We start from the raw sequence: 15,132 nt of genomic DNA, 5'->3' as shown, positions 1-15,132 counted from the left end.
ACAGAAATCAGTGAATTTATTAATGCAAAGGTTTATTTAATTTCAGAATGCAAAGTTGACAAAGCAGCAACCTTCATACAGTACAAGAATTCAGTGTAAGCTAATTAAAGTGCTTAGAGGGGGTTAGCAAAAATCATGTAAACTTTTGACGTTAAAGAAACTAGTGTATAGACTCAGAATAAGGCTCGTTCCGTTTGAACAACAGTATGCATTTATGCATTGGACACTTGTCAGAACGTCCTGGAGGATTCATTTTACTCTGCATAGAATGTGTGACAGAATATAGTAAGGACATGTCGGACTAGGGTATCACACACTGAAAAAAAACATATAACAAAAAACACTGTTTAACTGAAAGAAATTTCAATTTACTGGAAGATACCCATTATAAATGGGCTGTAGGTGAAACTATCAATGCACTTGCATTGCCATCTATACCCTGTGCTCCAATATGTCAACCTTGAAAAGCAACTGTACACTGTCAATTAAAAAACATTTCCAGTTGTCAGAATTTATTCAAATGGTCCTTCAAAGTAAAGTTTCAAAAGGCAATATAAAGTTAGATCATTGTGATTTAGACAGTAATAAAATGGCAGCTGTGAATCCACCTATGCAGGTTTCTTCACAGCACTCAGGGACATCAGGATACTTGGCTGCTCCTCTATAACTCGCACGAGTAAGCTATCGATGTACAGCTCCAGGTCCGATATCTTCTTCTGCCTCTCCGAGAGCTGCCGCTCCTGTTTCACCACCAGAGAGATCAGCTCCTCCTGAGTCAGCTGGGAGTACGGTCCTTTGTTCCCTGTGTCAATCTGCTGAAGTACATAGGGAACATCAAATTAAGTTTTACATTAGTGCCTGGCTATAACAGAAAAAAAAAAATGTACCTTGTGTTTGTTTGTTTGTTTTTTAAATAGCAAAACACACCAATAACATTTAACTGAAAACAAAGGGAGATAAACGATACCTTTGTTTTGTCTTGACTGAGGATTCCTGGAGACTTGTTATCATTTTCTCCTTGAATGACTGAGACGGCCGGCTGTTCCACAGGATTCAGAGGCTTAACAGGCTGAAGCCTGAAAATACAGAGTACAAGCAAGAGTTAAGCCTGTCTACATTAAACACATTACAAACAGAATGCAGAAAGCTTTTTACACCTACAATCAAATTGATTTATATTCATTTATGGCTGTATGATTATTAAAATATGCATAAAAGGAATTTTCACCGCCGAGCAGTTTGGTATATGGTGGAGAGAAGCTCATGCTACAAGAGGAGGCGCACTGTAATAATTAGTATAGAAGTGCAAATCAATTTCTCACTTATCATAAAGAGTCTAGGAGTCATGGTTATGAGAAGTGTGCATATAAATTATGGTTGGAAGTGAAAATAATGCACACACCAATAGAGCATAATTTCTTACAAGGAAGAACAAATAAATATCAAATACAAACGTTACTGATGAATTACTTTACCGTTGAAGAAACGAGCATTGTACATGCATCTAAACTTAAAGGCAGCATAATTATTGAAGTCAGTTTTTGCTCCGTCTCACCTGCGTGAAGTCACGAGAGTGCCCTGCTTCTTCACACCTGCCTCCAAGTCATTCTGCACCGTTGTAGGTGGAGCTTCTTGCAGCGGCCTCTCCTCCACATGGTCGGAGCGGAATCCCTCAATCGGTACTTTGTTAACAGCTTTATCGGGTTCAGTTTCACCGGTATTCTCCGTGATAGTGTCTTGGCTGATCGCGGCACCGGATGTGGGATCGTTCTGTGCAGGCGATGGAGGAGGAGGAGCACGGGCCACTTTGGAAGATCTGATTTTGGCCAGAGAGGCCGCGTCGTGATCGGCGGTCGGCGACACAGACCGGGTGCCACCAGACACCGTCGTGTCATCATTGACGGCGAGCTCACTTTCATCTTCGTCGTCTTCAAAAGGATTCAAGCCATGAACAACTTGGACTCGCTTCGTGCCCGAACCATGGGGACTAGTGTTCTTCGATGGCAGCTCTTCAGACTGAGGTTTGGACGGCGCAGGACATTTAGCTGGTTTGACCGTTTCTCTGACAGCAGCACTTTCCGTCAAGCCGTGGGCATCCCTCGAATCTGTGGGACACCTCGTCAGCGGGGAGATCGACTGCACATGGCGTTGAGGGGGAACACTGACGGTTTTTATGTCTCTGCCGTGCTTGTTCATTTGCGACTGAAGTGGCGTGGAGGCAAGCTGCTCCGTCTGACAGGGTTTCTCAGGTTGATTTCTTCCCGGCGGCTGCGGAGCCGGTCGCTTCTCCCGTTGGGAACCGACCAGGTCCTTCTCTTCAGCGTTGCTTCCAGACGATGACATCGCAGACTGACACCTGGGAACAAGACAAACAACTTAACATTTAGGGAAAGATACAAGTTATAGTAATAATGTCTGTCAGTCAAACTGTATCTGCTTCGATAAAACTCCATTTTACTCAAACTTTGGATTTCTTTTCACTTCTTATTCACACAACATCTGACACCAGAGGGTGCATTGAGGTCAGTCTGCACACTCACGTAACCCAATTCTCACACACACAGAGTTGTTCAATTTTCATGCCGGTGTTGAGTTGCATTACACACAGACGTGCCAAGAGGAACAGCTGCTGGATTGTGCCAAAGACAAAAAAAAAAGGAGATCAAATCTAACACTTTGTGTGGATTATGCTTTATATATTTTCATCAAGTGTGAAAAGTGTCACTACTTCCTCTGCTGCCATGTTCTGCTTTAACTCGGTATTCACTGTGCAGTCCCAGAGCCACAACTCCACTTTAACCTCGACTGAAATATCACAACAAATATTACGTTTTGTTTATGGATTTCAAAGAGTAGATTTTTGCCTTTACTGGTCATAAGTTTTTGTCATTATTTTTTATGTTTGTTTTTAGATGTTTCATGTCTTAACTTGTATTTGTCATTTAATTAGTCAAACTTTAAGTATAAATCCATCTGTAGCTTACATTTAATTTTTTCTCTCTAGTGTGCTGCACTGTATTTACTACTGTTATTTTATTCTCGTCTTATCATTGTCAATTATTCTATGAAGTAAATATGATTATACCAATGTAACTGGAAAAAAAAACAGAAATGAAATGTGAAACATGTGATTGATTGATTCCGATATAAAAGGACTTTCATGGCCACCCTCAATCAGTTTTAACAGCTGGGGTGACTTTTCATCCTTTGAGTCGTCAGTTCGGTCCTTAAATTCTTCTGATTGGCTGATTTATGTTCAGTTACAAAATAAAACTATAATACTTATAGACAAAGTGCGAGTAAGACTGTTCTGTTGAGACATTCACAATTTACATTTCTCGCAACCAATTATCTTTCACTTCTGAAAATGTATGCATTACTTTGCATTAATTTAATGATTTATGACTACATGGGTTTGATCAGGTTTCCATTTTCTACCACAGAGACACTTCACAGCTCAATCACAGGGGTTTTCAATGTTGACAACTTGGACCTGCTCCAGCTGGATTAGTGAATGGATGTACATAATCTGTAAGAACAAAGAAACTTGCTCATTCTATCAACACGGCCAAAACAAGAAGTTATTTTTTGGACACTTGCATGAGAATCGCTAGTGCACAATTCCTGTTTGCATAAGATTCGGACTACCCCTTTCCATTAATCATTAGCGCTCCTTAGGTGCCTCACAAGATGTGGCGTCTATACGCAAACAGACACAAGGAAGACGTGTTGAGAACGAGCCAGAAGAACTCGAACCAGAGTTGTGGGGAAAATAACGTAGCGATTTTCTCACGGCCCTGGGAGAGAAAACGCAAGATTCTTCTTGTGGGATAAGCAAAGATGTTTAGTGGGAAGGCTGTGGTAGAAGAAAACAAGTTAGTAGAGCAGGTTGTTCTTCAATCGTAAGGTTACAGCTTCAATCCCAAATGTCTGTCTCCGCACCACACAAGTGAAATCAATCTACCATTCCTGTTAAAGGAGGCATAACAAATGATAAATCAATTTTCTTATTTCCGTCAAATCGTTACATTTCTGTTTTGCCACGTCTGTTAAACGACAATTGTTGCACGAAAGGTGAGGGTTGCTGTTGTGCTATTCAGTAGAACGGCAGCTCCGCCCGTGTTCTTTTGTCCGAGCGCTGGTGATGCAGGTCGTTCAGACAATGGAGCAGAAAGCGTTTCTGGTCGACGGCACGTCTTTAACTGACCTTTGTTGAGAAGCCGCCTGACGTCCAGAATCGGAACTGCACGGCTCCTCGAAGGGATTTGAAGAAAAGTCTTCATCAAAAGGATTTGTGGAGAGGATTTCTGCCGGGACGCTCAGTTTTATTCTCCTCCCTGCAACTTTTTTAACATGTTCCTTTTTCTCCTTTTCTGAACGCTCCTTCTCCAGCCTTCTTGCCTCCTCCGCTCGCTTTTCTCTCTCCTTTTCCTTTCGAACCCTCTTTTCTTGTTCTTCCTTTAACTTGCTTCTTTCTTGTTCCACTCTCTCCATTTCCTTCTTTTTCCTTTCTTCTTCCCTCCTGTTCTGCTCCTCTTTCCTCATTCTCTCTTCTTCTGCCAACATCCCATGTTCTTCCTTTTCCTTCCCAATTTCTTCTTCCTCCACTCTCCTGATTCTTTCCTTTTCCTCTTTTTGCATTTTTTCTTTCTTCAATCTCTCTTCTTTCGCTAGCCTGATTTCTTTTTGTCTTCTCACCCTCATTTCCTGTTCTTTTCTTTCCCTTTCTTCCTCTTCCTCAATTCTTTTCCTTTGTGCCTCCATCCTGACCCTTCTCTCTTCCTCCAGTCTGATCTTTTCTTCCTCAACTCTTTTCCTCTCTTCCTCAATGCTTTTCCTCTCCTCCTCCTTTCTGATTCTGTCTTCCTCCTCAATCCTTTTCTTCTTTTTTGCAAGCCTGGCTTGTTCCTCTTCTTCCTTTTGGATTCTCTTCTGCATTTCAATCCTTTTCCTCTCTTCTTCCATTTTGATCCTCTTCTCTTCCTCAATCTTCTTCCTCTCTTTGTCCAATCTGATCCTTTCTTCCTCCATTTTGATCCTCTCCTCTTCTGCAACCCTTTTCTTCTCTTCCTCAATCTTCTTCCTCTCTTCCTTCAATCTAATCCTTTCTTCTTCCTCCATTTTGATCCTCTCCTCTTCTGCAACCCTTTTCTTCTCTTCCTCTTGTTTAACCCTCTCCTCTTCCTCAATCTTCTTCCCCTCTTCCTCCAATCTGATCCTTTCTTCTTCCTCCATTTTGATCCTCTCTTCTGCAACCTTTTTCTTCTCTTCCTCTTGTTTAACCCTCTCATCTTCCTCAATCTTCTTCCTCTCTTCCTCCAATCTGATCCTTTCTTCTTCCTCCATTTTGATCCTCTTCTCTTCTGCAACCCTTTTCTTCTCTTCCTCTTGTTTAACCCTCTCGTCTTCCTCAATCTTCTTCCTCTCTTCCTCCAATCTGATCCTTTCTTCTTCCTCCATTTTGATCCTCTTCTCTTCTGCAACCCTTTTCTTCTCTTCCTCTTGTTTAACCCTCTCGCCTTCCTCAATCTTCTTCCTCTCTTCCTCCAATCTGATCCTTTCTTCTTCCTCCTCCATTTTGACCCTCTCCTCTTCTGCAACCCTTTTCTTCTCTTCCTCTTGTTTAACCCTCTCCTCTTCCTCCAATCTGATCCTTTTTTCTTCCATTTTGATCCTCTTCTTTTCTGCAACCCTTTTCTGCTCTTGTTTAACCCTCTCCTCTTCCTCAATCTTTTTCCTCTCTTCTGTCAATCTAATCCTTTCTTCTTCCAATTTGATCCTCTCCTCTTCCTCAATCCTTTTCCTCTCTTCCTCCAATCTGATATTTTCTTCTTCCTCCATTTGAATCCTTTTCTCTTCCTCAACCCTTTTCCCCTCTTCCTCCAATCTGATCCTTTCTTCTTCCATTTTGATCCTCTCCTCCTCCTCAATCCTTTTCCTCTCTTCCTCCAGCCTGATTCTTTCCTCTTCTTCCTTTTGCATTCTCTCTAGTGATTCAATCCTTTCCCTCTCTTCCTCTTGTTTCTTCTCCAACGCTTCTCGTTCCCTCTTGGCCCTCGCCTCTTCCTCTCTTGTGGACTTTTCCTCCTCTTCCCTTCTATAGTTCTCTTCTTCAACCCTTCTCTTTTCTTGCTCTTGTCTCGTTTCCTCAGACAACTTCTCAAACTCCTCTTGCTGTTTCCTGCCCTCCTCTTCCATCCTCGACTTTTCCTCTTCCTTCACTCTTGATTTGTCTACCTCTTCTTTAGGGTTTTCTTCTTCAACTGCCTCTTCCTCCTCCTCGGTCCAGGGTGAACACTGCCTCCCTCCTCTCAGTGACTCAATAGATGAAGGGGAGTTTTCCGGAACATATTCCATTGATCCGTGCCCTGAACTGGTCAGACTGAAGTTGGAGCCGATGCGCGAGGTCCGAGCAGGCGGCTCTTCGCAGTACACATGACTGCCGTTGATGCACAGGTTACTCTGTTCCACAGGAACCTGCTTTTGGCCAGATGATGAATCCTTCAGGTCCGAGCTGCCCGACCGTTTGTGTATCTTGAACTTAAACTTCTTCTTACCTGAAAAGACATGAGAGTTACAAGAATGTAAAAAAAAAACAAAAAAAAAAACAACTGCATGGAAAAAAAAAAAAGCGTAGTGATGCGGATTAAAAAAATGGACTGACCCTGAGAGGAGTCTAGGTTCAGACCAGATGATTGGCTGCCACTCAGAGAGGAATTGTTTGCAGGTAGAACAGACATAGACTGAGACATGGTCTTCTGCAGATTGGACTTTGAAGAAAACAAAGACTTCATCTTGTGTTTTTTAGTTTTTCCATCCCCGTTGGCCTCGTCCTCGCTGTCCGTGAGAACCTGAGAGAAGGATGGCGCCACACCAGACCCAGAATCCGACTCCTTTTTCTTGCCCCGAACCTTATCCTTGAGCTTGCCCAGGCGAGACCGGGATTTCCCGGCAGCAGAGAGGTCGAACATGCTGGAAGTCATGTTGTTTCTCATGAACTGAATGTCCAGAAGAACTTCTCCCCTGTCTTTGTCAGGCTTCCCAGTTTTGTCCAGCAACTTAAACCATCTGTTAAAAAAAAAAAAAGGGGGGGGCACATTGTTAGATGCTTTGCCAAATAAAAAATACCACATACAAAACAATTGCTTATGAAACCCCCCCCGTTATACAGAAACACATTTCGAAGTGCATTTAAGCCCGACCCAAAGTGGTTATAAATTTGACAAATAACTCCAGTAAAAGCCCATCAATAATATGAACATAGAACTTATCCAGTTGCTCTGCCACATCTTTACACTGACCCTGTTTTTTTTTCTTTTTTTAAGCGTCTCTGAAGTAAATACAAGTGCAGAAATTCTTTAAACATCAATACATAATCCGTCTGATCTCCAGCAGAACACCGGCGGTTCACCTCAGCTCATCAGTTTTCTCCAAAACACATGGAGGTTTTATTCCTAGTCATTTTCTTTGTGGAAACTGTAAGCACAGGGTAGTAAATGGAAAGCGTCTCTGCAGCAACTCAAATGTTTTTGGAAAGTCTGATGATCTGAGCACATCGACCAGAAAGGAAAGTCTTTAAAAAGAAAAAATGGGGGGGGGGATAAAACAACTCGCACTACCATGTCTGTAGTGTGGAGCCAATAAGGACAATTTATGAAAGCTTGGATGCAGTTAAAATTTCATAAACATTGTTCCTTTTCGTCCTCATGCCTCACACTTTGATAGATAGTGACAGAACTGAAATAGAAAATAAAGAGTTACAAAAAGATTCCTCATTGTGGCAAGAAAGAGAACGCCAATGCGAAACGACTGCTCAGCAAAGTCAACAGACCACCTTTCCTGCCAAATTTACTGCTGATCTACAAGGAAAAAAAACAAAACAAAAAACTCAAACTAAACAAGGATGTTGTCTAGAAACTTGACAAATACTGGTCACAACAAGCAAGTAAACTCAAAGCGTCAAAACTGGCAGAAGAGTCTCAGAACAATTTAACAGAACTAAAGGAAAACAACAGTCAGCACAAAAAGTGCTTATCAGGCAGAAATCTGAGGTCAGCTCACCACTGGGCAAACAACTCCAAATGAAATCTGGATTCCTGGGGAAATGAGGAAATGATGAGGGGGGTGTGAGGGGGGACATTTTGTCTCTGTGTGCTATCTCTGAGTTGAGGCTGTTAGCTTCTTGGTTGTTGTTTAATGCATCACATAGGAGTGTTAAATACATTGTGCCATTTTATGTCCCACAAAGTATATTTTCCTTACTCGATAAGAAAAAAAAAAAAAAAAGGCTTCCTGTAAATCACTGATAAGATATAAGATGTGAATAATGCTGCTCTCCCATCATGGCCTGGTTTAACCCCACCCCCACATCCAAGAATGCTTCAGATGTGTGCCCCAAACAAATTAAAGAGAGAAACCGCTTTCCTGGAATCTGTGAAATAGTTGAGTGGTCGCGTACCTTCTTGGCCTCCCACTTGCTGACAAATAATGAACAGTACCATACGGATCAGAAGGATATTCTACTGCAGTGATCTCCCTCATGAAAGTTGCTTCATTTCTCAAGCAGCATTTTTTTTTCTCCCAAACACATCAACTGTGATCAGAGTTCTTAGCCATTATGTGAAACACTGATGTTACACCAATCTGAAAAGAAAACTAAGTTTAAATCATAATGTAATGACCACACTGCGGTTTTTCCACCATAAAAGTAAAAAAAATCCAATCGATCATCATCATGGTACATAATTAGTATATTAAAACAGCTGACCTCACAGGGGATATGTTAATAATTTGCATAAGCAGATCTACAAATGCCTTTGATTTTGCAGTAATAAACCAAATTATGTTGTCCAACATTGTGAGGCTTGCATAACATACATTTTCCTCACAAGATATAGTATAATATACAAATGACATAAAGCAGCTTAATACAGCACTAAACAGCATGTGTCATAGCATAGCAGAGTAGAACTAGTAGTCGAGTGTAGTTCAGTACAGTATTCCAGTTAACAAGGCACAACACTGCATATATGACATCTGTAAATTATGCTATATTATGGTTTAACAGTATCACGTGACATAACATAGCTTTGTACAGCAGATGAGTATAGAGTATGTCAGTAAAGCACATCAGTTTACCGGTTCATAGTTGTGAAGTGAATTATAAGTGTTTGAATTGTACAGCCAAATATGCAGGAGGCAGTACACTGCCATTTAGTCCCTTGTTGTGTAATGCAATGTGCTCCAGCATAAGTCAGTGCAGTACAGTAACATATAGCAAAGAGCAGCATAAAATACTGCAGTATTTCATACAAGATCCAGTGCAGCACATCATAGAATAGCAGAGGATACAAACGCTACAGCAAATTTTAAAGAACATATGAATTCCACAACATGGTGGGGAACTACTTCTGTTGAATCAGACATTGCAGGAAGTTGCAACAGTTCATGGGCGTTAGCTGGTTGGGGTGAATGCAGAAGGCAGAAAATAAAGTGGCTCCAACTTGAAGCCCAAGTGATGATACAACTTTTCTGCAGATCTCAATGCGTGTGGTTTGCAGAAAAAGCACTGCTCTGATGGAGAGACAGTAACAGGAGGACAACGCATGACTCTACATTTTGCAAATTTCTGCCCACACACATCCTTCCTCGTTGTAGCCTGAAGCACTGATAAGACCATGTGCTGAGTGGGTCAAGCCTTTCTTATCACAGAACACAGCTGTGACTGGGGGAAAATGAAAATGTAGCCATGATAATGTCAGAGGACAAAAAAATTAAAACAGTCCAGGACTTCTTGTAACTAAAAGGGTCATTCATGATACAAATCAGCACGACAAAGAGTTGTCTCAAACTGAAAGGGAGTCATCTTTCCTGGGTATCCCAAAACCAGCTGGAGTAACTTATTTGTAAACCAAAGCTAATGACATTGCATGTTTAAGCACCAACTACAATTTGACAATGAAGTGGCACCAAATTGTGAATAACTTCCTGAAAAATGAAATCATTAAACTCTTGAGCTTAAGCTCAGTGTAATTTATAGAAAGCTTGTTTTTTATGCAGATGACCTCAAATAATTTTCCAACAGTATTTGGTGCCATCAGAATGAAGTACATGCATTCATCCTCAATTATTAGAGGTTTTCATGTCATTGTGGATGATGGTGTATTTTTTTTCTTTTTTAAATGACTGGCTTCTATATATATCTATATATCTATATAGATATATATATATAAAAGCCAAGGGGCAAGTTTTGAAGGGTCTGACAGCTTGGTTAGCTTATTTTATCATGTTGCATTACTCTTCCATTTACACGTTACAAAGATCCCCACCTTGTGATCAAAATCAAATAATCATCACTTTGGCTTATGTGCCTGGCTTAAGCTCGGTTTTTGTTACCATTATATCTTCTAATGGGGAGCCCATTTTACTTCTTCGTATTTTAAAAGCTTTAAATAGGAATACATTGCTATTGAAATAAATAAAAAATTAGGCAAGAGGATGTCAGCAGAAAGTTTGGGTTTCTATTGCAGATGCTTCAACTGAAACATTCTTTTTTTTAACATGCTGGGGGCAATAGAGGCTCAGGGCATTTGAAAGAAGGTTTAGAAGGAGAAAAAGGTTTAAAAGCGAAGCTAAAACTGCCAGTTTAGACAGATAGTGGGACAGGGTGCTGTAGAAAAATGTAGCAACGATAAATTAAATGCAATTTTGTTCATTGAACTAAAAAAAAAAATGAAAAGAAACTTGTGAATTAAAAAAAAAAAACCAGTACAGTTTACCGTTTGTGCATGAACCTTGTGGAGACGAAAAGCAAAACAACTTTAATTTCTCTCAAAGCTCCACATTTAAATTTACATTTCGGGATTCACAAGAGGCCCTTATTCATACAACGTGAAGACGCCGACAATACAGGTACACACATTAGTAGCTGGAAGACAATGACAAGCTGAAGTGCAGAGTTCTGTTCCAGCAGGAATCAGCATGGAGCGCTACAAGGACAAGTGAAGTGCATCTCATCTTTGATGGATTGGTGAAACGGGCCTGAAGCCGTCAGGGAGGTTCGTTAGATGACACCAGTTAAGAATTTGATAAAGAGTTTAGCTTTAAGCCTTTCATTGTGGTGAAAGCTACATTTCAAGTGCGCTCAGCTTTATCAACTGAAACCTTCGTCATGTTTGTCAGCTCAGACGATCAACTGGCAAAGTCAGTTTCTCTCCCTCTCGAAAATGAGCTGAACATTTACTTGGTGGTTTTCAAAAGGCCCTTGAAACAGAAGTGCTGTTGTACTGGCGGCTCCTGGCATGTGCGGCACTGTTTGTCTGTCCAGACTCAATATAACCTCGGTGCTCAGAAAAACTGACCTCGCTTCGACGGCCGCTGTTGCTTTCTCTGTTTGTTTTTCTTTGATAAGACAGTGAGGAATGTAAGGCCAACGCGGGACTGAAATCTCAGAGGTGACGTGGATTCAGCCAAGCTTAAAAGAGAAATCGAGACAATTTCCGCTTCAGCTCGGAGAAATTTGTTGAAAAGAAAAAAAAACAACAACACACCAAATTATTTGTGACCCACAGCTCATTTCATGCTTACACAGTGTCCTATACCAGGAATGTTTTCCACGTGGCAGCCTGCAGAGAAATTCCAGTAGGATCACTTGACTACTTGCCCTGTTTTATGAACAATTTACCACAATGGGAACATGCACAAAAAAATCCTAGCGGTTTTACAACGTCCGCAAATACGAGATGTAAATAACCATAATACAGTGTCCGACCCTCTGGACTTACTGCACTGCTTCAACGCTTCAAACAGAGCAGGCAAGTCTAAAAACAAGGAGGGGCTGTGTGTTTGTGCATGTAAATAAACAGACTGATGTTGCTGTAATACTGGTCACACGTGCAGGGGCCGAAACCCTCGGGAGCAGCTCAGCACAAGAAAGCATTCTCCATTCTCACTGCATAACAGACGTCTAGCTGTTATGGGCAGATTAGCCTTGCATATCAAATCTGAACTTGCACTAAAGATAAACCCAGTAAATTGAAGAAAAGAGCAGATTTTCTGCTTAAACAAGCAGGTATAATGACGATTACTGCGGCTGGGTTGACGAGGGCTGTAAAACCTGATCACTGCCATTAAAACTGCACAAGAAGGGATGGCCGTAAATATTTTGTCAAGATAACAATCTTTACTTCCCTCACTTAATTTTCCCGGGGCCCCATTTGGAGCATATGGACAATTTTAAAGTCCTGACAGGTCTTTGAATGGATTATCTTTATGGGAAACATGCAGTGAAGTGAAGTTTGAAGTCTTCTTTGGTGGAATTACTTCCTTGTTGACAAACGAAGCCAGTTAAAGTGACTATTTTAACTCCCTTCATTCACCTGAGGAAGTAATGCTGCTTGGCATCCTCAAAGCCCGCTGCCAAGGGAACAAATCCTTTAAGCTGCACTGGAGCGAGTGGGAAACATTCATGAGTCGTACACACCAGAGCCGTTTGGTGCAGTTACGCGTGTCTGCTCAAATGGCTCACATCACTACCGACATGGCTTCAAATTTCACTGAGAGGAGTAAAGGCTCACCTTCAAAGAGGCAGAGGTAATAAATTAAACAGAGAACATGCGTGGAATAATTTCAGTCAACATTATCGGGGGTTCAATTCAACAGACATGAAGCACTAAACCTCACTGGTGCATCATGACTGACAGCACCAGGAGTTCCCCCATAATGCAGATGAAAAATCAGTTACTCATAATTTATGGTAAAAACCTGAATGTCCTCATTGGCATGCAGGCAGGAGTAACATTTTTAGTTTATCGAAGAGGGCCAGCTGTCAACTAATAGACAGCTCGGTCAATAATTCAAAGAAACTCAAGTGTTGAAACGATGGTGTTGAACTTAAAATTGAAAGATGAAAGCTTCTGAAACTGACGAGTTGCTCAATCATTTTACATGACATTGCATCTAGTTTCATTGTTATCTTAGTGTGAAAAGCACGTCTTGGACAGACGCGTTCAGACTACAAGGCCTTCTAGTTGACATTTTAGATAAGAGTACTCAATATATGTATATATATATATATATATATATATATATATATATATAATTACTTGCAGTTTTTAGTCTAGATCCAACCATCCATTCTTCTACAGGTGGGAAACTATATTAAAAAGCTATTTCATCAAAGTTATGAGGCAGTGACAACCAGTGTGTGCACCTCTAACAGCCATTGTTGTGTTATTGACATCAACCATTGTTTAAAATTTCCGCCATTGTATAATGAAGAGAAATCGAACCCAAGCAATGAATGCTATTTGAGAAGGAAGTGAGAGATAAGAACAGGTTCTTGATTTCACTTTTAGGGTTTTTCAGCAAGGTCGTTCAAATGTCAAAAACAAAAGAAATTAAAGTTACACTCTGATGATAGACAATGGCGATTGTGTAGCAACTCTTGAGGCAGGATACACCCTGGACAGGTCATCAGTCCATCATCGGGCAAACAGAAGGAGACCGACAACCACACACACTCAAAATCACAACTTGGAGAAATTTCAGGTGACCAATTAAAATCACATGCTGCAGTGACTAAACTGATGCTGAAGGGCACAATAACCAAGCAGGCACATCACATCGAATCTAAATATTGTTAGAGGTGTATCAAGGTGTCTTCTACACCCACTCTACAAAGAAATGATGAACGTCACCCAACTACAAGTTAAAATATCCCTCAAGTTTAACCCCCTGTAAGCCACAGTAAAATGTTCATGAGCCTTCCCTGCAAAGTATTATTACTCCATAACCTGTTCAAATAAAGTCCTTCCTAAAACACGTGTAGGGATAGAAATAAGGTATTTATCCAGTTTTGAAATACTGTGTTGCCAGATCAACCTTTTAATAACTTTCTTTTTGTGCAACATCAACACTTTCATATTCCCATTCCAATACACCGAGCGCGTGTTTTCCTCCAGTGGATGACCAAACGGGTCTCCTCCTTGAACTTACTCCGTCTTGTTGCGGCTCTTGTCGTCGCTGAGCTGCAGCAGGTTGATGACAGCCTGACCCAACAGCTTGTCCGGGCCCACCAGAGCCCGGTGCAGGACGTGGACGTGCAGCGTGGTGCGCTCCGTCCCTGCGCCTCCGCCTCCAGCCGCCGGCAGGTCGAAGGCGGCCTCCTCCTGCCACACCGGAGCCACGCTCTTCTCCGCCACCGACGTCTGGTACTTCTCCTTGGCCACTTGCATGACCGCGTACGCGTCGTTGGTGCCGCTCTTGCCCTTGATCCTCAGGCCCCGGGCTTGCAGCGCCGTTACCTGCACGCTGGTGGGACTCCACTGCTGCTCCGTCAGAGACATGCTGACCCGCGGTGGTTCACCGGATCAACGCCGCGAGAGAGAGAACGAAAACCCCAGCCACGAAAAGTAAAGTCCGCGTGTGCCACGGGGGATCAGCTCACCGTCTGGCTCATCTGGAGGGAGGGAAAGTTTTCTCAGGAGCTCCACTCCACTTCATGAGCCAAATCCATTGGGCGTGGTTACACCGTGGAGGTTCCCCTTTACGCACGGCGCCACCCACAAAGCAACAGGTTGCTTCGGCCCTCAGACAAATGGGGATTGGGAATACATTTAGACTGGGACTAAATTGCAGGGGTCTTCATTAAATCGGGGCTGAAATAGGAGGATTCTGTTTCTGGTGTTGTGATTAATGATCCCACCGACTGTGCCAATAACATGAGCCTGTCCTTTAATGAGTCTGTCACTTGAGGAGAGGACGGGTTACTCAACAGGCTTCACCTGATATTGTCTATTGTTCGACTCACTTCCACATGCAGATGAGGTCCTGATTGTTATCAGGATGATGCGTCTTCATCCCACCTACACATTGATCCAAAACTCTAAAATAACTGGAAAGTATTTCTATCAGTTAGCGAACAGTCCTCATAGGCCATGAATAGGGCTCACTAAATATATAGAAAATATTTTTTACTATTCTTATAACATGTATTTATTGCAACCATAGTATGTCTTGATTTGTGTTCAAATAGTGACTCCTGCTGTTTGAGGAAGGAAATAATCAAGCCCGTTTATAAGGAACAATTGAACATAATTGGAAATGTCAAATGAAATAAGCTTGACTGACAAA

At 41.7% G+C, this 15,132-nt stretch overlaps 1 protein-coding gene across 2 annotated transcripts; it reads right to left on the bottom strand.

Annotated features, from left to right (window-relative positions):
• Nucleotides 1-110: 110 nt before the first annotated feature.
• LOC308140406 (uncharacterized protein) lies at nt 111-14,411 on the bottom strand. 2 transcript variants are annotated; one of them, XM_080510175.1, is made up of 6 exons: nt 13,996-14,411; nt 6,665-7,068; nt 4,208-6,557; nt 1,556-2,356; nt 968-1,076; nt 111-815 (listed from the first exon to the last, which is right to left on the bottom strand). In XM_080510175.1, exons 1-6 carry the CDS (start codon nt 14,343-14,345, stop codon nt 609-611), a joined length of 4,221 nt encoding a protein of 1,406 aa, XP_080366301.1. In that variant the 5' UTR covers nt 14,346-14,411; the 3' UTR covers nt 111-608. The 2 variants fall into 2 exon arrangements, with proteins under 2 accessions (XP_080366301.1, XP_080366302.1); XM_080510176.1 differs by having other exon boundaries at nt 111-812.
• Between the last annotated feature and the right edge of the window lie 721 nt (nt 14,412-15,132).

Source organism: Blennius ocellaris, assembly GCF_963422515.1.
Source record: "Blennius ocellaris genome assembly, chromosome: 15".
Lineage (NCBI taxonomy): Eukaryota > Metazoa > Chordata > Actinopteri > Blenniiformes > Blenniidae > Blennius > Blennius ocellaris.
This window is presented reverse-complemented; position numbering and strand designations above follow the sequence as displayed.